This window comes from Aspergillus pseudonomiae, assembly GCF_009193645.1.
Source record: "Aspergillus pseudonomiae strain CBS 119388 unplaced genomic scaffold BDV37scaffold_51, whole genome shotgun sequence".
Classification (NCBI taxonomy): Eukaryota; Fungi; Ascomycota; class Eurotiomycetes; order Eurotiales; family Aspergillaceae; genus Aspergillus; species Aspergillus pseudonomiae.
Window position 1 is genome coordinate 107,006 of NW_022476043.1, and position 18,253 is coordinate 125,258.

The following is an 18,253-nucleotide window of genomic DNA, read 5'->3' on the forward strand; positions in this document are numbered from 1 at the left end:
GAAGAGAAGGTTTAATCCGGAGTAAGATATGCAATCGATGTGTCAATCCGGTAAATGAAACTCTCTTTTCTCTGTAACCCCACTCTTCGCAACTCTAATACGAGCTGAGAAACTAGTAACGAACCAGGAAATCAGGCTTCCTTAGCATACAAATGTATTCGACTCCTCAGCGAGATTTGGTTCATGCCACTGTCAGATTTCCTGTTCACCGCTTGTTTTTGCTCTGGTCTTTTCAAGAAATACCATGCTGTAAATATTTATTTAACAGTTTCAAGACGTATGTTGTACCGAAAAGGACCAACGCAGAAAACCGCTCGATTTCAACGCACTGCAGCTGGAAAGCATACCCACACCTTTCGGGCAGTCCTGGAAACATGGTCCGAGCGTCCGAAGCCTTCCCCTTGTGGGATGAATCTCTAGACCTGAGCGAAATCCTCACTGGCGGTCCACGGAAACTACTCGAAAGCTACTCCCACATTCCTCCGTCCGACGTAGAAAGCCATGTCAGAGCCATCGTGAGTCTCCGTGTGCTCAGCTATTCCCATGCGAACGAATTCTGACATATGTTCACTAGGCTAAAAAAGGCTGGGACATCAGAGACTATCCATGTTTTCGGATGTTCTGGTTTCTCGACTTTGATTTGTCTCGCTCGCCCCAGTATGCGAGGGTTCTGGAGCTGCTCAAGTCGGGCGCGTTGTTTATTGACATAGGCTGTGGAATAGGCCAGGATATTCGCCGTCTCGTCTATGATGGCGTTCCAGGACAGAATCTCATTGGGCTTGATCTGTATGGCGGGTTTGTTGATCTGGGGTTCGAACTGTTCCGGGACAAGGCGTCGCTGGGGGCTTCGTTTCTCATCCAGAGCTTTTTCGATGACACGGCCCTGTTCCGGCAGGTGATGGGCCAGGTTTCGGTTGTCAACTCCGGGTACTTTATGCATCTATGGGACTGGGACGGACAGATCAAAATCGGGCGGAGGATGATGGAATTGCTGCCGACTGCAGGGGGGCTTGTGACGGGAGTCCATTTTGGTAGCAAAAGATCGGGGAGATGGATTCCTCATGGGGGGAAGGAGATGTTTCTCCATGATACTGATACGCTAACTGCTATGTGGACTGAGATTGGGGAAATGTCTGGTGTTCGGTTAGATGTAGAAGCTGTCAGCCAGGAGGATGTAAAGTGCAAATACTATGATCCAGACGGGTTCATTATAAGGTGGGTCGTGCAAGTTGAGAGTCGTGCGAACTGATGGCGCAATCTCTTCTGTAATCAAGAAAAACGGACCTTCAAATTCAAATCATATCCACTGTCACTGCTTCGGGAGAATAAAGTATTGGCCCATTAAGATATTAGATCTTTAAATCTTACATATAAAAACAATTCTAACTCTCTTGTCAAAATTTTAATTATAGATTGTCTCGTTTTATACTCAGTTTGAATTCTCATGAGAGGCCAAGTGTATAAGCTGTACGTCAGGGCTTTAGAAGTCATGTGGATAGTCAGGAGGTAGTTGGAGCTGGCACCTCTCAATTTGCACCACCTTGCTGCTATCGTTCAATTATTTGATATCTCACTATTCATTTACGTATACCATCTACAAGGTGAAATGAGTGGTTGTTTATTCACTTGGTCTGATGGAGAATACGAGGCACTCAACTACTTGATATAACCATTAATTTGTCCAGTATTACTTTTCTACTCGCTAAATGCCCTATTCCTTCCAAATATGACTTTTCCTGCTAAAATATACATCCTATATAGGCTACCTTCTCTCCAACACCGTCTGAAACATCTCCTCAGTATGCTCCCAAACCTTCTTCCCAACACCACTATTATGATACCCATCAAGAAGCCTCCGATTCCCAACCTCAGACCCATCCCAGTGCAGCAAATAAGCACCACGTTGGCACTCTTCCGCATGAACCCTACTTTTCCCGGTGACTGTCGAACCCGGAGAAAACCGTTCACTCGTCGTAACATACAGATGTCTCTCCCCGCTCTCCTGCTGAGCTACCATCCACGGCCGGCCGATAATCATCGCAGCCCTAACAAGGGGGCCTAAAATGGGGCCCGCTTCCCGAGAGATACCCGATTTCACAATCCCAGGATACGTATGTATGAAGGTTGTAGACGGATATAGGGATGCGAGCTCTTCTACCATCAATGAAGACATTGTTGTCGCGTGTACATCGCAGCTATTGAGGCTGTATTTGTGCTTTAGGTCAAGGTCATCCAAATTCAGTTCCGTTTCGTGGCCTGCACCTAGGACAGTTATAACACGGGAGAGAGCGGTGTGATGGTCTTTGTGGCTAGCGGCCTGTGATATCTGGGGCATTAGGTTCTTAATGAAGCGCATTCGGGCGTAGTAGTGGAGGCTGAATTTCTTATCCAGGCCTTCAGATGTTTCTGAAATGTGTTAGAGACCTATCCTCGCCAAGGGGACAAGGCATTCTGTAACCTGTATGTCAGAAGCAAGATGAACTTACCATCTCTGCCTTTTAAAGTGAAGATACCACAGCTTAAAAACAAAAGGTTAATGCGACTTTCTCTGTGTTGAATATGCTCACATGCAGAGTCCACCCCACGTAGGAGCGACGCGTCCGTCTTGATGAACTGAAATCTGCCGGTCGGATTTATCAGGGTCAATTCCTGGATAACCTGTCTTGCTTGTGTCTCGTTGCGTCCAACAGGATAGATAGTCGGGGAAACGGTGTAGCGAGCGAATTCACGCGCTGTGTACAGTCCGATTCCACTTGTTCCGCCCACTTGAGAGTATTTAATAGGGTGATATTGATGGTAAATGCCATTTCAGACATTAAAAGTGTTGAATGCAGTTCTAGACATACCAAATACAGCAACAAGTCCAGATCCCAGACCTTTCAACGACGCATTGTGGGCACGAACAGTTGAGAGCGATACCATATCGTCTATGTCTTCTGGTGGTTGTACCACCTTCAGGATCCTAGTGTAGCTTATGTGCACATCAGCTTTCCTGGTGTCGAAACAAGTCCTGTGAGGCAAGCTTATTGTTTTATTTTCTACGACCTAGAGTCGACGGTCGCTCGTCGAAGGTTTGGGCAGAGCGCTTTTCGAGCATAGTGATCGTCGCTTTAGTACGCAGCGGCCTCTACCGTGGATCCGACGCAATTTACGGTACAGTCTGGGCCGACTGGCTGCCAATATTCCGAGCCCAGATTAACATGGAAGAACTCTAAATCCTCATAAGCATAGCTTTCAGATTATCGTTGGCGAGGGCCGGGGAAGTGGGTACCGGATCACCGTCGGATAGTTTGTTCCCCCGAACGCAATCCATAGAGTTTGATTAAACTCTAGGGAAATGGGTCTAACCCTAAGTCGTCTGTTGCATCTGCTGTTGTTCGTCGAATAGTGCTGCATGGTGCTAGGCTAGACTGTCACCGTCCAAGGTGGCCCACAATAACTCTTATAAATCGATTGTGTGATAGTACGTTTAACTTCATCGCGAATGTGGTCAGGTTGTAATATCACTTATGAATGAGCAACTGTTGACGAACCTAGACACTTATAGAGGTTTCCTTACCCCCATAGTTCTGGGTCAAGTTCTAATAACAAGCTGCTACCCATCGTACAAACCGCAGATCTAGTGTGTGTTTCAACCACTTCCAAGCAGGAATGCAGGTTGACGCTGGATCAAGACCTGATCTTCAAAGCCACAAAGTATCTCGTAACTACCAACCTAGGACTGGTTTTGTCAGCATGACACCAAAGCGGGGTTGAATATAGCGCCACGTCAGCTCAAGGGCTACCTTCACTGAACAGGTATTAGATCAGAGAACTGCACCCCTACCGTGTGCCAATAACGCCGAAAAAAGACATATCAAACTCAGTGAAAATGAAGGCATGGCTATACAACTCCACCAAGGGAGGCTTAGAGAAGAACCTCATCTTCTCGCCTGACGCCCGAACCCCAGGGTCCCCACAGGGCGACCAGCTGCTCATCCAGGTGATCTCCACAGCCATCAACCCAGCCGACTACAAGGCGCCTGCCATGAGTACTGTTTGCGGGAAAGTTCTAATTGCAAGTACACCCGCCAGCCCCGGAATGGACTTCTGCGGGCGGGTCATCGCTGTGGGGACAGATAGTTCTGCACGGCAGTTCACTCCAGGCCAACTTGTCTTCGGCTGTCTTGGCATGCCACGGCAGTTTGGAACGCTTGGAGAACTTATACTCGCAAGTGCAAACAGTACTGCTTCTTTGCCGGTAGGAGTGGATCCAGATGCAGCTGCTACCATTGGGGTTGCGGGGCGGTCGTCGTACCAATCTATCGTGCCGTATGTATCGGCTCCAGGGAACAGAGTGTTCATCAACGGCGGGTCTGGGGGCTGTGGGGTTTATGGCATCCAGATTGCGAAGTTGCTGGGGTGTCATGTTACAGTGACTTGTTCTACACGCAATGTACAGTTCTGCCGTGACCTTGGTGCGGACGAGGTGATCGATTATACGACACAGGATGTTTTGAAGGAACTCAAGTCACAGGGACAGGTGTTCGATCACGTTGTGGATCACATTGGGCTGCCTGATGGTCTTTATCAAGAATGTCACGCGTTTTTGAAACCTGGGAAAGTGTTTGTCCAGGTTGGAGCCTCATCGATGCTGACGTTCGCCCACCGGCTTATCCGCCCCGCGTTTCTTGGTGGCGGTAAGAGGAAATACGTGGCATTGCTTATGAAGAACCATAAGGATGAGTTGGTCCAGATTGCGGACTGGATCCAAGAGGGAAAGATCCGGGTTGAGCTTGACACGGTATGTGAATTGGAGGATACCGTCAAAGCATTTGAGCGACTACGTTCGGGAAGGACAAGGGGCAAGATCGTCATCCACGTCACAAACCTTGATAGTGAGGCTGCCTAAAGACTGATATGTTCTTCCACAATGACATTTTGTCTCCAGTTTACCTTCGTCTTCATTATAATCTTTCTCCCAAACTTAATACCTCATAATATTATATACCATTTAGAAATGGGTATTCAAGCAACAGATAAATATACTGAGAACAGCAGACAAACGGGGACGTATCAATAAACATGCCGAGATGCAAATATTCTACACACATTTTCCAACGCCAATTGCCTGGTGGAAGGCCGTATATACCAGAATCAAGGTGCATGAGTAGCATACCCAGTAGCCATACGTTGAATCTGTCCGGCGTAAAATTGCTGCATACAGTCAGAAGGATTCCGACAAAGTGAGGACTGACATACCGTTTCTGCACCTCCACCCAGCACTCTGATCTGGAAAATCCTCGCCCATAGAGGGGTCGGTACCTTTCCTAGAACAACGTTTGCTTCATCGTCTGTATACTTCTCATCCATCATTAATTCGGGGAAATTGGGACAAACAACTGCCGGGCGCCCGACGCCGACAATGTCACACGCTCCACCCTTTAAAGCGGCTTGGATACCTCTCCGACTACGGAAGCCTCCAGTAAGCATAAGGATGAGGCCTGGGAAGCGTTTCCTTGTCTCCTTCGCGAAGTCAAAGAAGAACGCCTCTCTTGCTGCTGTACGCTGGACACTCTTGGTTGCAGTCTCTTCCTGTAGGCCACGACCCATCATCTATAATATCAGATAAACTTAGCCTGTTATCCTCCATAGATATGATGGCCATTATTCATGGCAGAATAATTGACAATAGCAAGCATCCCAATAGGAAATTACAGTCAAAGTGATGCTGGAATGCTAACATACCGTTGGGTCCTCATATGTTCCTCCCGATACCTCAAGAAAATCTATTCCAGACTCTGCGAAGAGGCCAATCTGTGTCATAGTGTCCTCAAAGTCAGACGCGCTATGGTCCGCAGAGTTGAGCTTGAGTCCGATGCAGAAGTTCTCAGGCACCACGGCACGGGTTTCTTTGATGATGTCAAGAACGATACGAGCGCGTCTTTCAGGGCTGCCACCGTACTTATCATGGCGTATATTACTCTTCAATGTTGAGCCACGTTAGTTATATATATGCGGATGGCCTCTGGGCGTATAGTTTGTAAACAAAGCTTACCTTCGGGGACAAAAACTGTGCTATTATTCGAACCCTCGTCAGAAAATGCAACAAAGCCAGACGAGGAATGATTCCAAGAGCCGAAGGACTTACACAAAAGATAACCATGAGCAGCATGGAGCTCAACACCCGCAAAACCGCATTCTGCCAAGAACCGGGCAGAGTTCACGAATTTCTGAACTACACTCTCAATATCTGAAACAGTCATTTCTTTGGGAACACCAAAAGCGATATTCCTAATGATGGACGCCGCACAGCCAGTTCCTATTTGGAGCGGAATCGGGCTGGGTGCGACAGGCGTCCCAAACACGCCGCGTTCGCCTGCACCTCTGGGGGACTGGCGGCCAGGGTGGCAAATCTGAGCGATGGCTGGAGTGCCCTGCTCCTGGCAAGCTGCCGCGTATTGCTTCCAGGAACGTAATTGATCTTCTCTCACGCCGGATTCACGGACTGCCAGGTCATAATAGTTTCCTAGGTCACGTGGATCAACCTGGATGTTTCCTGTTCGAAGTGTCAGCTTTCAGTTTGACTTTCTTAGGGACATTTGAGTCTTTCTTCACCGGTCAGTAGGCCACCCCATTTGCCTTTGCCCCATTCGCCGTAAGCCCGTGTGAACTTCTGGTCAGGCACGCGGCTCTTATCGGCCATAGCCTCAGCCATAGCAGCCTACATAAAGGATATGAGTTCATGTCCTGCCACATCCAAGGCCAGGTGGGAGACTTCATTTCTACCTTCACTAATCGATTCTGCAGCACCAGGCCACATGGCAGTGTGATCGGTTGGTTGATATCCGATGTCATCTTTCAGAATTGCTCCAGTATAAGGCCAGGGTCGAGTAGTTGCCTCTTTCCCTCGCAGTGAAATAAGCCCAGCAGGTTCATTCCTCTTTTTTATTATCTTATTTTACATATAGGGTAAATAAATGATAACGTTGTCCGCAATCTCAGGGGTCGGATAAACCATGTGGAGGTATTTAGTCTGGCCCAGATTATCACACGGAATGTGTGCTCGGGTTCGGTGCAACTTCTCGCCCGTAAGGGGTCATTTCAAGGCCTAGTTGGTAGAGCATTAAGGCTCTTACATCGGTTGCCTGATGTCAATCTTAGTTGATGGGCTGTTGGTAACCCGGAACAAAACGTGGTCATCCAAAGGTGATGCCGGTTGCATGACTCCATCTATACAGCACTTTACCCGTGGCGGGCGATGCTAGTTTCCTTTTGGTTAGACTTGCGAGGAGTGGAGCAACGAGTACCCACAACGAGCTCAGTTAAGTGGGATATGGAGGAATAATTGTCCCGACGCTAAAGCATCCAGCCGCCAAGCCTAAGGTTAGCCCTAACTAGGGTATTGTTTTTAACAAAGTCGACAACAATACCAAGGTACGTAGGATAAATATTGCCTATCATTGCCCGCAAGACATCATGGTACATCGCTTCAGCATAATGATCATTAAAGAAGAATATGGAAGTTACGTTGTCAGCATAAATTGACCTCCGCGGTAGTGGATCGCATTGTACTACAGGATTACGAACCCTCCGTGTATTTTTAAAACAAATATGCTCAGGCTGTAGAGTATAACTATTCTTGTATCCGTATCCTCTTAACCTTTCGTCTGGGCAGGGGTTCTACAGTGACGAATCCTATCACCTGAGAAACAACCATGGCACAGATTCCAGGCACACAGGTATCAAAGCTCTCAAGATCGCCGCCACCTGTCTCGTCCCGGAACAGCGCCATCCACCGCCCCCTGTGATTGTCGTGGACGCCGGGTACGCCGCTGCGATCTTTGATTATCTGTTCCTTTGGGGAAAGCGATCGTTAACCAAGGGATCAACTCTCAATCTCTCGGGAGCTACCGGACCTTCTGGATGTCATCACATGGATCAGAGGACAAACGTGTAAATGGGAAACCGATCATATTATACTTTGGGGAGCTAGATTGGCTGAATGCATGTTACGGCGCTAATTACTGAAGATCATGACCTTATTGTCGGCATTATGCAAGGGCCATGTGTGGATGGCTTAGCAACATCTCTGCAGGTACCCGTGCTACAAGCCTTGCGGATGATGCCTTTATACCTTTCTAACTAAGTAGTACCCTTGTTTTCATCTAGCAGCGGGTGATGGGAATAATGTATCTTCATAGGCTATCATGTCCAGATCAGAGGCAAGGGGCGCATCTTGCAGACTCACCACAGAGCTTGGAGCAGAATTTATGAATAAAGTCACAGCCCGCACGACTCTTACAACTTTCTTTCCCAGCCGATTAAGAAAGTCCATCGCACCATGAAGCTATTCCTGGTGGTAGTGACCACGTGGGATGATGGGGTGCCTTTACACAAGGCTAAACAGGGAGTACGGCTCGCACCTCTTGGAGGATCCAGGGTTCCTGGTGGGCATTTCGATCTCTACACAGGAGGTGATGCCTTCGAAGACAATACCAAGAGACATCTACGGTTCCTCTACAAGGTCCTGGCTTAGTGTTGATACCGTTAGTATTGCTAATGGAGTTTCATTTTGATATTTCATTTAGATACGGCTTACTGATCGTGAATATTTAATTAGGGCAGAGTACCGTGAAAAATGACGGGATCTTGCCCTAAATTTATTCCACGTGACTGTCCTTTATTCAAACCTCCACATTATATCTGTCAGAGTCGAGATCAGTCGTTGTCAAATAATCTACTGTTTGATCAAATTGGTGAGCATTTAATTGGGTATTTAGGCGGGCTTGAGTCTGGACCCACCGATGATCAGCGTCCAGAATAGAAGCCGTTGCGAGTCTATTTTGCCACGAGGAGTCGGATGAACTGACGCACCCGACGAATGACGACGTAAAGATCGAGCGTATCCACCCTTGATTCTGCGGGGGATATTTGGCCTCCATTGATGATCATTCAGTGTTATAAAACCAAGCTACCTTTGTTCGATCAAGTCACTATCTTTGCTTTCCCAAGCATTTACCACTCTTCCTGGCCTAACCGTCGGCATCCGGTAGCAACGGCCGCGAACCACAGCTAATTTGTTGACTCTCTGGTTGGCCTAACCGACCTAAATTGAAGATGTCTGCTACAATCCCAGATTCAATGCAAGCCCTGGTGGGAAACCGATTAGCGGCTGCGCGACTGGCCAACTATGTCTGGGGCAAGCCCTGCGGAGACGGAGCGAAGGTGCAAACAGTTCCCACCCCAACCATATCAGACACAGAAATCCTCGTCCGCGTCAAAGCGGTCGCGCTGAATCCCACAGACTTTAAACATGTGGATCTTCTCGCTGCGAAAGGGGCCATCATCGGCTGTGACTTTGCCGGAACGGTCGCCAAGGTGGGATCGAAAGCTCCCGGCAACTGGAAGGTTGGCGACCGGGCAGCAGGCTGGGTGCACGGTGGCTTGTACTACGACCGTGGCTCGTTCGCTGAGTTTCTGAAGGTCCCCGGGGACCTGGCTTGGAAGATTCCCCCCACTGTCACCGACGAAGCAGCAAGTACCTATGGCGTGTCTGCCGTCACCGCCGTGCTGGCTCTCAATGCGCGCCTGGACGTTCCGTGGGCAGATGGAGGCCCAGAGGGAGGACACCGTGACTCGCCTGTGTTTATATATGCGGGCGCAACTAGTGCCGGTCTCTACGCTATTCAAGTAGCCAAGCTGGCCGGCTTGAAGGTCGTAACTACGGCATCTCCACGGTCGCATGACTTGGTGAAGCAGTATGGGGCAGACGATGTGTTCGATTACCGATCGCCAACCGCAGCAGACGAAATTGCCAGAGCATATCCACAGATGAGCCGAGCTTTGGACTGTTTTTCCGAAGGCGGGTCGACGGACTTTTGCATTAAGGTTGTCCAGAAGGCGAAAGGCAAGGTGGTCACTTTGTTAGACAGAGGGAAGACGACCGACGCAGGGGTAGAAGTGGACTTTCTTCTCGGGTATGGGGCGTTTAATCTTCCATACCAGTGGATGCCTCCCATCGGCCCTCGATTTTCGGCCAACCCGTCCGACAACGCCGCTCTACGTCGGTTTTATGCATCGTTGCATGATGTGTGCCATCAGCTGCGACCACCGCCTCTCAAGAACATCGAGGGTGGGCTGCACCATCTCAATGAAGGTCTCGATCTCCTTCGCAAGGGACAGGTTGCCGGTACCAAGTTGGTGGCACGTCTGGGGTAACGCTCTATCTCAGTTATACATGTCGGTCTGTGGTGCAAACGTGAATTCTTGTGTATATATATGATTTGATGTTCGTTAAGCGGTAATGTGAGCAAATCTGAATGATAGATCTACCAAAGCGCATGATTATAGTATTTCTACGTCTTGAAGGTAACAGTATCACTAACATGCCTACATTTCCAATTTCTCTTTATTTATCTAAGAAGGTGTGATCACTAGAAAGTAGCAAGGCTCCATCTTGTCAAATTGTCACTATACAGAATAACACGGCTTACATGCTTATTAACTAAGCCCCTAGAACCTTATCGTCCACTTTTCATCTCTCCAGTCCACAGGATCCGGATCTACATTCCAGTCGCCACCGTGGATGAGGGACAACCACACGGATGGATTGTTGACCCGCAGACCGCCTGCGATCAAAGCCCTACTTTCCGATTAACTTTATCCCAATACCAAGAAGCTTGTTACCCATCGCCTGAAGTTAATCCATGATCTAATGGTTGTCATTGAGTCTACGTCATGACGCCCAAAAATACGGACAAAGTTCATGGCGGCGGGCGAGATCCAGCGGAGAACAATTCTGACGTAGGTATGTGCAACGACGGTTACTACTTTAAATGTCTTCCTGCAATCTCCCCAAGAGCCATTCCAAGGTGCAATTTGTTAGACGTTACATTCTCCCTTTACCCCTTCACTAGCCTACCCTGACCGAATTACATATCGAACACCATGCCGTACCTCAAACTCCGAGACGGAGCCCAGCTTTACTACAAGGATTGGGGCAATCCAGATGGCGCGATAGTCACCTTCTCTCATGGCTGGCCGCTCAGCAGCGACAACTGGGAGAACCAGATGTTTTTCCTAGCCGAACATGGCTACCGCGTCATTGGACACGATCGACGGGGTCATGGACGATCTACCCAAACCTGGGACGGGAACAACATGGAGACCTTTGTGGATGACCTGCAGGAGCTGTTCGAGCATCTTGACATCAAAGATGCCATGATGGTTGGGCATTCCCATGGTGGAGGAGAAGTGACCCGCTTTCTGGGCAAGCATGGTACCAGCCGCGTCAAGAAAGCCGTGCTCGTCGGAGCCGTGCCACCCCTGATGCTCAAGACCGCAGCAAACCCAGAGGGAACAGACAAGTCCGTCTTTGACGGTTTTCGCCAAGCATTCCGTCAGGACCGAGCACAGTTCTTTTTACAGGTTGCCACCGATCCATTCTTTGGTTTCAACCGCTCCGGGGTCCAGAAAAGCGAGGGCCAAATTCGGAGCTGGTGGCAGCAGGGCATGAACACTAGCTTTAAGACGGCGTACGATGCAATCAAGGACTTTTCGGAGACAGACTTCACGGATGATCTAAAACGAATTGATATTCCCGTCCTGGTCCTCCACGGCGACGATGACCAAGTGGTTCCCATTCAGGCATCCGGATATAAATCTGTGAAGCTTTTAAAACATGGAACGCTAAAGGTCTACCCTGGAGGGTCTCATGCCATCCATAACATTAACGTCGCTGAAGTTAACAAAGATCTCCTCGACTTCTTGGAGTCTTAAGAGGGATACTAAATACCTGGTGTTCTTGTGTTGCAGCATCCAGAAAGGCTTCACTCACTTGTAATGGATTTTTTGTAATTATTCATTGCACCATCACTAGTTGGATTGAAAATAGTAATTCGAATCGCTGAAGTTCATGATTTTCTATGCTCCCTTAATCCTGTGCGCTACTGTGTGCCACTCGATCGTCTAAAGCTACGATGTTTCAGCGCTACTGTAGGTCGATCAGTTTCTGAAATCTCAGGAAGATCTATTACGGTGGCATGAGTTAATAGCCCGTGACGCTCAGTCGACTTTTATCGAAGTGAACTCCAATAGTAAGAAATCTTAGAATTACTCGAAGTGGGCGATACGACAGGCTATGCGCCCAAGAGTCTTTGTGAATCACCCTGCCAAATTGAAATCTGGGGAATATGGTAGTAGATATCCGAGTTGTGTCCCTTTTCCAGAGCATACATGCTATAGCCGCCCAGAGAGATAAAAAGCAAGGCTTAGTCAAACTTCAGGGAAAGAAGTGGTCATTTAATGAAGCAAAGAGCGGTTACAGCTCTCCGGGCTAATAGCTTGTTTTGAATAGAGGCTGAAATAAGCGTAGTAAACAGAAGGTATTCCATACACAATCAGTTTAGTACGTCTTAACGATCATCTAGTAGATACAGAATCTCAAGTATTGACGAAGAATAGAATATAGACAGTAGAATAGAAAAGAGCAATCCAAACCTTTCTTTGAACTGGAACCGCCATTAATCCCCCTTTGCTCTTACTTCAGCGCGCACCGCATGCTCACTCCTCATCCAAATAGGAAGTTCAATCAGGCGGCTCAGTAGTATGAGGGGACATGTGCCAGTGCTACATCACTCCTCCATCAAATTCTTAAACAAGTCACCCCAAAACCCCGAAATATCCTCTGCGACCACATAATCGCACCCGTTGATATGTTCCCTTAACAGATCAAGAATACACTTACGTGCCTCAGAGCCCCATGAAGCTGACTTCCAGGAAGCGTCTCTCAGGTCCTGTACCACAGCTGCCACCATCCCAAGCAGCATCGCCAAGCTATCCAACGACCATGCAACTGTATTACGCCAAGGGCAGTCATATATATAGAAATGGGCTCCAGCGTACGGGTGGTAATCTGGTTCATAAAGCCATACATCACCGTCCACCCCATCCACCATTACCATACAGCCGTTGACAGTTCCAAAATGGAAATAGATGTCAGTGCACTGAGCTAGCGGACAGGATGGGGTGTGATGCATTTCAAGTTCATTCTCATCGGTAAGAACGTAGTGTTTCAGACTATTATTTGCATGTTGTGCTAAATGTGTAGATTCGAAAGGTATGCCGTGTATCTTGAAGGCAGGGAAGCCAACATTTAAAAGAAACTCTCGAGTACGATCATGGTCCAGGCCAACAGGATTGTCTGTGGGCCTCCATAGCGTGTTTGCCCCAAAGCAAGCTTCCAGCCAGGCTCGGTTTGGTGCTGCAGCACTAAGCATATTGTTCTACATTGATGTATGATGGTCAGTATGTTTAAGTATATAGTTCAAGTTTTGAGAGGTCAAGGCATACTAGGATTGATCGCAAGATCTTGCCTCGGTTATGAGGAACACTGAAGACATTGTAGGCGTATTTGCATGATTGTGAGAAGTAATAAGCATCACTTGTCAAATTCAGGCCCTGGTAAACTAATAAAATAATCTCCGAGGGAAGTTCCAGAAGCCCCATTCTTTATCGCCTTGTATTTCGCGCACAGCCTGTAGATTGTGTTGCAAGAACCACTGCTTAGACCTCTCAAGCTGTAAAAGTCCAGTTGAGTCATGCCAAGACACAAGGACTAACCACTTCTAGAACCGGCTCTTTTACAGTATGCGCAGACAAAAAGGATCAGAGTGGGGAGGATTGAAGTCGTCCATTTTTGGAATAGAGATTTCTTGGACTTAATAGGACTGACTTCGTTTCTGGAAAAAAGAAATAGGTTCATGACACTGATGAGCAGCCACCAAAGAATAGAGTACCAAAGATGTGTTCTGTCCAGTTAAATCATAGGTGCCCTTTTAAGATCGGTATTTCCTGGACTTGAGATAAAGCATTTAGATATCATCACTTGTTGCTCTACATTGTGTCACGATTTCCCCTGCGATAATCACAGGAGATAGGGTACATTCTATCATAGAGTCAAATTTGAAGCAATCAGCCAAGAGATGGGGTGATAGCTCAGTTGGGAGAGCGCACGACTGAAGTTTCAATTCAGTCACCACCTGGTAATCGTGAGGTCGCTGGTTCGATCCCGGCTCGCCCCATAATTTTTTTCGTTTTCTTGGGTTAAGAAATGTTATCACATACAACACATAGTAAAGTACTTGTACGGCTGTAGGTCGTAGTGAATCAATCCCTGCAAGGATATGAACGAACTTGTCAAGATATTATGGACCGGAAAGATCATTGATCAACCCGAAATGTAGATCTAATAATGGGTTCTCTGTTTAGCTTAGTGTCTTGATGAAATATTTTGTAATAGTCCGCTCGTTGGAGATTGTCGGCGGTTTCTTGTGCCATCTTCATTGCATACGCGAGCTCCTCCGTGATGATATTCTTCTGTTCGGCAGTGCACTTGCTTCCATCCTCTTCAACCCAACGTGTGTAGATTTCAGGAGTAGACACATTGTCCATGAAGTGTGGGAGCACAGCTCTCGCATGAACCTGGTGAATGACCGTAAAGGCTGCCACTATGGCAAGCCATGGAATCCACTTCATCATGACGAAGATGCGGATGTAAGTTTTCTTTCATGGAGACAGAGGCTGGGACTACGGCGCTCTTTATAGCTCCTTTGAAGCCGATTATCTACCTATCAGTTACCAGGCGCAGAATCCAATCTAGGTTATATTCTGTAACTCGTGTTCATAAGCAGTTATAGCTTGATTAGAGCATACCTTGTTTCAAACTTGAAGAAATTACGAAAAGGCCCCGTAAGTCTCACTAAGCTCGCCGTAAACATCAAACTCCTCGTTTTATTAGAGGAAGGGCTGGGAAAGGATGAACTCGCTATAGTCGGAACAACCAGAGATTATGCTTGTCGGAATAGTAAATGCAGAAGAATTACCCAGATTTAGGGGAATGTAGCGCGTTTGGTCGATAGATAGAAGAATCAGATCAACATCAAAAGCAGATATATATTTGGTTGCAAGATATTCATGCCCCTTAATAGCTAATAGAAGCTATCTAAGGTCGCCTTCTTGAACATCAGACGCTTCTACGGCTGATTGCATATCATTCTATGTGATGGCACCCGTCCGATATTGCAAGGCATAGGGCGCTTCATCAGTGAAGAACACAGATTAAACAGAGGAAGACCATGTCCCCAGTCCAATGGTACCATAATTTAGGGGCATTAGTGTCTTTGGTGTCAGGCGACTTTGTGGGCCTAGGAACTCCTCTCGCTCTATTCTTTTTTCCTTTCCTCTTTGTGTTATCTTACACCAATATCATGACTGATAGTATGGCAGAATGAAAAGAAAACAAGGTATCGTTATAACAATAAGCACGACAACTGTTCTCAAAAAGGATCATGTTAGGTAGGCATTCGTTGGGATATCTAATGATAGCGGCAGACACACATTTAACAACCATCATGCTGGATAATGGAGGAAATAAAAATGAATATACGAAGTACATGTTTGTTATTGGGTGTCAAAAGGAAATACGCGACATGTAAATTTCCTACTCATCTTCAGCCAGACCTGTATGCATTGTTTCTCAGCAGGAGTCTGGTCATGGTTCCTTTATTTAACGGCAAGGGCAAACAACTTGAATACATAAACACGCGCCGTTCTTAGTTCACTTTCTGTATTTGACCCAAAGAGCAAGTGACAGCCTGTAACCCTTCAACCAGATGGCACGATGCAACTCACCATGCCCATGCTGACTTGTTTAGAACAAGCCCGTACTCAATGTTCTTTAAGAACTAGGACTTTTCCGTTAACCCATTCAACTGATGTTACAGGGTGCGGCTGTTTCTTGATCTTATAATGAAAACTTATAATGAAAAGTACAAAGGAGATGAATGATATCTCAGGTCCCTACCAACTAGTGACGGAATAGTACTAGGGATGAACTCCACAATAGTACAAACAGAGATTCTCTCGGCGGCCCTAATCCTGATTTCTTGCTATTACGTACTCCGTACTCCGTAGTCTAGAGGCGATTGTGATAAGGTTGAGGCCCAGTAAAGTGGATAAAGAACGAAGGTCCGGTCCTTTACGGGCAACCGAAGGGCGATGCAAATTTCTCATTATTGAATCTCCAAGACCCTTGTTCTGTTCGGATATCGCGGATGTACCATGGTGATCATTCCAGCCCCCCTTATATCTCTTTAGGGCCGCTTAGGCTGCGCGATTGTGACAGTCGGAGTCCAGGTGCGATATCACTCGAATCATTAGGCGTCCACATCACAGATATCTGGAAATGGGAAAGGAACGAACATCACGACTACGCGGGTTGAGATTGGGGCCTCTCTTTAACTGTGGTTATACCGAATATTCGGTGTTCCGCGGCAGTGTCTTCAATTCTCGGTCTCATGTTGCCTTGAGACGAGGTAGACTTGGTGGGAAAATTAGGTATGTTAAGTTTCGCTCGTTGGCTTTATACATTATCCACAGAAAGGGTCAACTACCGCCATCTATAAACTAGTAGGTATACTTATATCTCGGATGTCTATCCCCCAACTTGTCCAACTGCTCCTCATACGGCAAGTCTTCGACTCCCCTCAACAATCCCACTGGATCACTCTGTTTCCTGCGATTCAACATCCGCAACAAACCAACCTGCGCCACCACAAGCGCCATCGCAATCACCGTCAAGGAGAGATTGAACCGCGACCCCAGCTCAAAGTACGGCGCGGACTTCTCGGGGTAGATCCAGGTGCTCATGATCCCGCCGCAATTCGTCGCAATGAATGCCATAGCCACGGCCGTTGCGCGCCGTACATGACCGGCCGTGTTATTGGGCACCCAGCTAATCAAACAAGGGGCGCACGCATACACACCAGTGAGGAGGAGCACCAGGGCAGCGTAGCGAACGCCGACGCTGCGGCCATTGATGGCCAATGCTGCACCGATTAAAGCAATGCCGCTGGTAACGAAGGCACCGATGCCGCGCTGCTGGTACCGGTCAGAGAAGTAGGCAGTTACCATGGTCACGACGAATCCGCAGGCGTACGGTGGCACGGTCATGAGCTGCGTCTTGGTGGAGCTGTACCCGAGTGCCTGCACAATGGATGGTGAGAAGTATGCGAGACCGAAGAGACACGCGCCGTTGCAGAAGAGGATGAGACATGCGATCCACACATGCAGGTCCTTCAGGACGGATATGACTTCTTTGAAGGAGACCTTGGTTTCAGTCTCGAATTTGTTACCGTCTTGTTGCAGCCGCGCGGTGCATCGCTCCGCGTGCTCGGGGCGGAATGTGATCACCTTTTCCGGGCCGTTGGGTAGCACTAGGAAGGAGAAGAGACCGAAGCAGACTGTGAAAAGGCCTTCAAGCAGGAAAATCCACTGCCATCCCTTCATTCCCCGCAGGCCGTTCATCTGCTGGATGGCTGCAGCCAACAGACCTGAGAAGGCACCACTCAGGGAAGCGGCGGAGAAGAAGAGCGCGATGCGGACCTGCAGCTCGTGGCGGCGGTAGAAGTTGGACAGAAACAGCACGATGCCAGGAAAGAGGCCTCCTTCGAGAAGGCCTAGAAAGAATCGACAGGCGAGGAAGCCGGAATAGTTGTGTACTTGAGATTGGAGTGTTGTGACCAGACCCCAGAGGGTGCACAATGTAGGTAGAAGGATACGAGGGCCAATGATCTTCAGCAGGAGATTGGATGGGAGTTCGGAGATCACGTAAGGGACATATGTCACGGTAATGGCTGAGCAGTTAGTGTGGAACAGGCGAGATTATCTGGAAATATGTACCTGTTTTGTATTGTAGATCCGTCAAATTCAAGTCTTTTTGCAGACCGGCCTATAGTCCTATGGTTAGCGGGATATTATATGTCAAGCTAACTGATTGAACTCACCACTCGTGCATTTCCAACATTTGCACGGTCCAGCCAAGCCAGAAGATACAGCATGAGTGTCATCGGCATCAGCACCATGTCCAGCCTCAAAACTGTTTGTCGGTCGAGTTTTAGCGTCCGCTCATCCATTGGGATCTCTTCCTCAATGACATCCTTTTTAGCCTCTGGGTCCCCGACCGGGTCGGGGAATGATTTTTCGTCGGCCATTATGACAATGAAACTGCTATGTGTAGAAATGATCCCCTAGGAAACTCCAATGGATGTTGCAGTCGCCGCTTTTTATACCTGTGGTCTCAATGCGAGTGATGTGTCACTGCGCAAAACTCAGAATTGCCGAACAGTTGGCCGAAGCAGCTGTGAATACGGGGTGTGGTTCCTGCGTTGTTGGGGAGGGCCAATGACATTTCCATAAGCAATCCCAACACTTC

General features: G+C 47.9%; 8 protein-coding genes and 1 non-coding gene across 9 annotated transcripts; 5 read left to right on the plus strand and 4 right to left on the minus strand.

Moving 5' to 3' along the window:
* Window positions 1-374: 374 nt before the first annotated feature.
* On the plus strand, window positions 375-1,249 carry BDV37DRAFT_272889 (uncharacterized protein; the record flags this gene model as incomplete). The annotated part of the gene is made up of 2 exons (XM_032084969.1): window positions 375-515; window positions 575-1,249. 2 exons carry the CDS (start codon window positions 375-377, stop codon window positions 1,247-1,249), a joined length of 816 nt encoding a protein of 271 aa, XP_031939743.1.
* A 513-nt stretch (window positions 1,250-1,762) lies between these two features.
* On the minus strand, window positions 1,763-2,922 carry BDV37DRAFT_272890 (uncharacterized protein; the record flags this gene model as incomplete). The annotated part of the gene is made up of 3 exons (XM_032084970.1): window positions 1,763-2,406; window positions 2,487-2,765; window positions 2,847-2,922. The coding sequence occupies 3 exons, from the start codon at window positions 2,920-2,922 to the stop codon at window positions 1,763-1,765; spliced, it is 999 nt and encodes a 332-aa protein (XP_031939744.1).
* Window positions 2,923-3,643: 721 nt separating this feature from the next.
* BDV37DRAFT_252537 (NAD(P)-dependent alcohol dehydrogenase) lies at window positions 3,644-4,906 on the plus strand. The gene has a single exon (XM_032082437.1). It carries the CDS (start codon window positions 3,872-3,874, stop codon window positions 4,889-4,891), a length of 1,020 nt encoding a protein of 339 aa, XP_031939745.1. The 5' UTR covers window positions 3,644-3,871; the 3' UTR covers window positions 4,892-4,906.
* Window position 4,907: 1 nt separating this feature from the next.
* On the minus strand, window positions 4,908-7,121 carry BDV37DRAFT_252539 (uncharacterized protein). Its single transcript, XM_032082438.1, has 6 exons — window positions 6,598-7,121; window positions 6,131-6,538; window positions 6,038-6,057; window positions 5,728-5,964; window positions 5,242-5,595; window positions 4,908-5,196 (listed from the first exon to the last, which is right to left on the minus strand). The coding sequence occupies exons 1-6, from the start codon at window positions 6,695-6,697 to the stop codon at window positions 5,137-5,139; spliced, it is 1,179 nt and encodes a 392-aa protein (XP_031939746.1). The 5' UTR covers window positions 6,698-7,121; the 3' UTR covers window positions 4,908-5,136.
* A 1,829-nt stretch (window positions 7,122-8,950) lies between these two features.
* On the plus strand, window positions 8,951-10,320 carry BDV37DRAFT_252544 (zinc-binding alcohol dehydrogenase family protein). The gene has a single exon (XM_032082439.1). It carries the CDS (start codon window positions 9,100-9,102, stop codon window positions 10,198-10,200), a length of 1,101 nt encoding a protein of 366 aa, XP_031939747.1. The 5' UTR covers window positions 8,951-9,099; the 3' UTR covers window positions 10,201-10,320.
* Window positions 10,321-10,755: 435 nt separating this feature from the next.
* Window positions 10,756-11,894, plus strand: BDV37DRAFT_252545 (alpha/beta fold hydrolase). Its single transcript, XM_032082440.1, has one exon. It carries the CDS (start codon window positions 10,930-10,932, stop codon window positions 11,758-11,760), a length of 831 nt encoding a protein of 276 aa, XP_031939748.1. The 5' UTR covers window positions 10,756-10,929; the 3' UTR covers window positions 11,761-11,894.
* Window positions 11,895-12,456: 562 nt separating this feature from the next.
* BDV37DRAFT_252546 (SUKH-4 immunity protein-domain-containing protein) lies at window positions 12,457-13,558 on the minus strand. The gene is made up of 2 exons (XM_032082441.1): window positions 13,333-13,558; window positions 12,457-13,265 (listed from the first exon to the last, which is right to left on the minus strand). Exons 1-2 carry the CDS (start codon window positions 13,486-13,488, stop codon window positions 12,615-12,617), a joined length of 807 nt encoding a protein of 268 aa, XP_031939749.1. The 5' UTR covers window positions 13,489-13,558; the 3' UTR covers window positions 12,457-12,614.
* Window positions 13,559-13,966: 408 nt separating this feature from the next.
* Window positions 13,967-14,063, plus strand: BDV37DRAFT_t148. Its single transcript has one exon. It is a non-coding gene; the product is annotated as a tRNA-Phe (tRNA).
* Window positions 14,064-16,446: 2,383 nt separating this feature from the next.
* On the minus strand, window positions 16,447-18,032 carry BDV37DRAFT_295431 (putative MFS transporter; the record flags this gene model as incomplete). The annotated part of the gene is made up of 3 exons (XM_032089881.1): window positions 16,447-17,675; window positions 17,722-17,770; window positions 17,826-18,032. The coding sequence occupies 3 exons, from the start codon at window positions 18,030-18,032 to the stop codon at window positions 16,447-16,449; spliced, it is 1,485 nt and encodes a 494-aa protein (XP_031939750.1).
* Between the last annotated feature and the right edge of the window lie 221 nt (window positions 18,033-18,253).

Excerpts from the sequence above, each read along its gene's own strand:
- BDV37DRAFT_252539 (XM_032082438.1), bottom strand. The coding sequence starts at position 6,697 with ATGGCTGAGGCTATGGCCGATAAGAGCCGCGTGCCTGACCAGAAGTTC. Across the intron at positions 6,539-6,597 it reads ATGGGGTGGCCTACTGACCG|GAAACATCCAGGTTGATCCA; the intron begins GTGAAGAAAGAC and ends CACTTCGAACAG. Across the intron at positions 5,965-6,037 it reads CACAGTTTTTGTCCCCGAAG|AGTAATATACGCCATGATAA; the intron begins GTAAGCTTTGTT and ends TCAACATTGAAG.
- BDV37DRAFT_252546 (XM_032082441.1), bottom strand. The coding sequence starts at position 13,488 with ATGGGGCTTCTGGAACTTCCCTCGGAGATTATTTTATTAGTTTACCAG. Across the intron at positions 13,266-13,332 it reads AGATCTTGCGATCAATCCTA|AACAATATGCTTAGTGCTGC; the intron begins GTATGCCTTGAC and ends ACATCAATGTAG.
- BDV37DRAFT_252544 (XM_032082439.1), top strand. The coding sequence starts at position 9,100 with ATGTCTGCTACAATCCCAGATTCAATGCAAGCCCTGGTGGGAAACCGA.
- BDV37DRAFT_252537 (XM_032082437.1), top strand. The coding sequence starts at position 3,872 with ATGAAGGCATGGCTATACAACTCCACCAAGGGAGGCTTAGAGAAGAAC.
- BDV37DRAFT_252545 (XM_032082440.1), top strand. The coding sequence starts at position 10,930 with ATGCCGTACCTCAAACTCCGAGACGGAGCCCAGCTTTACTACAAGGAT.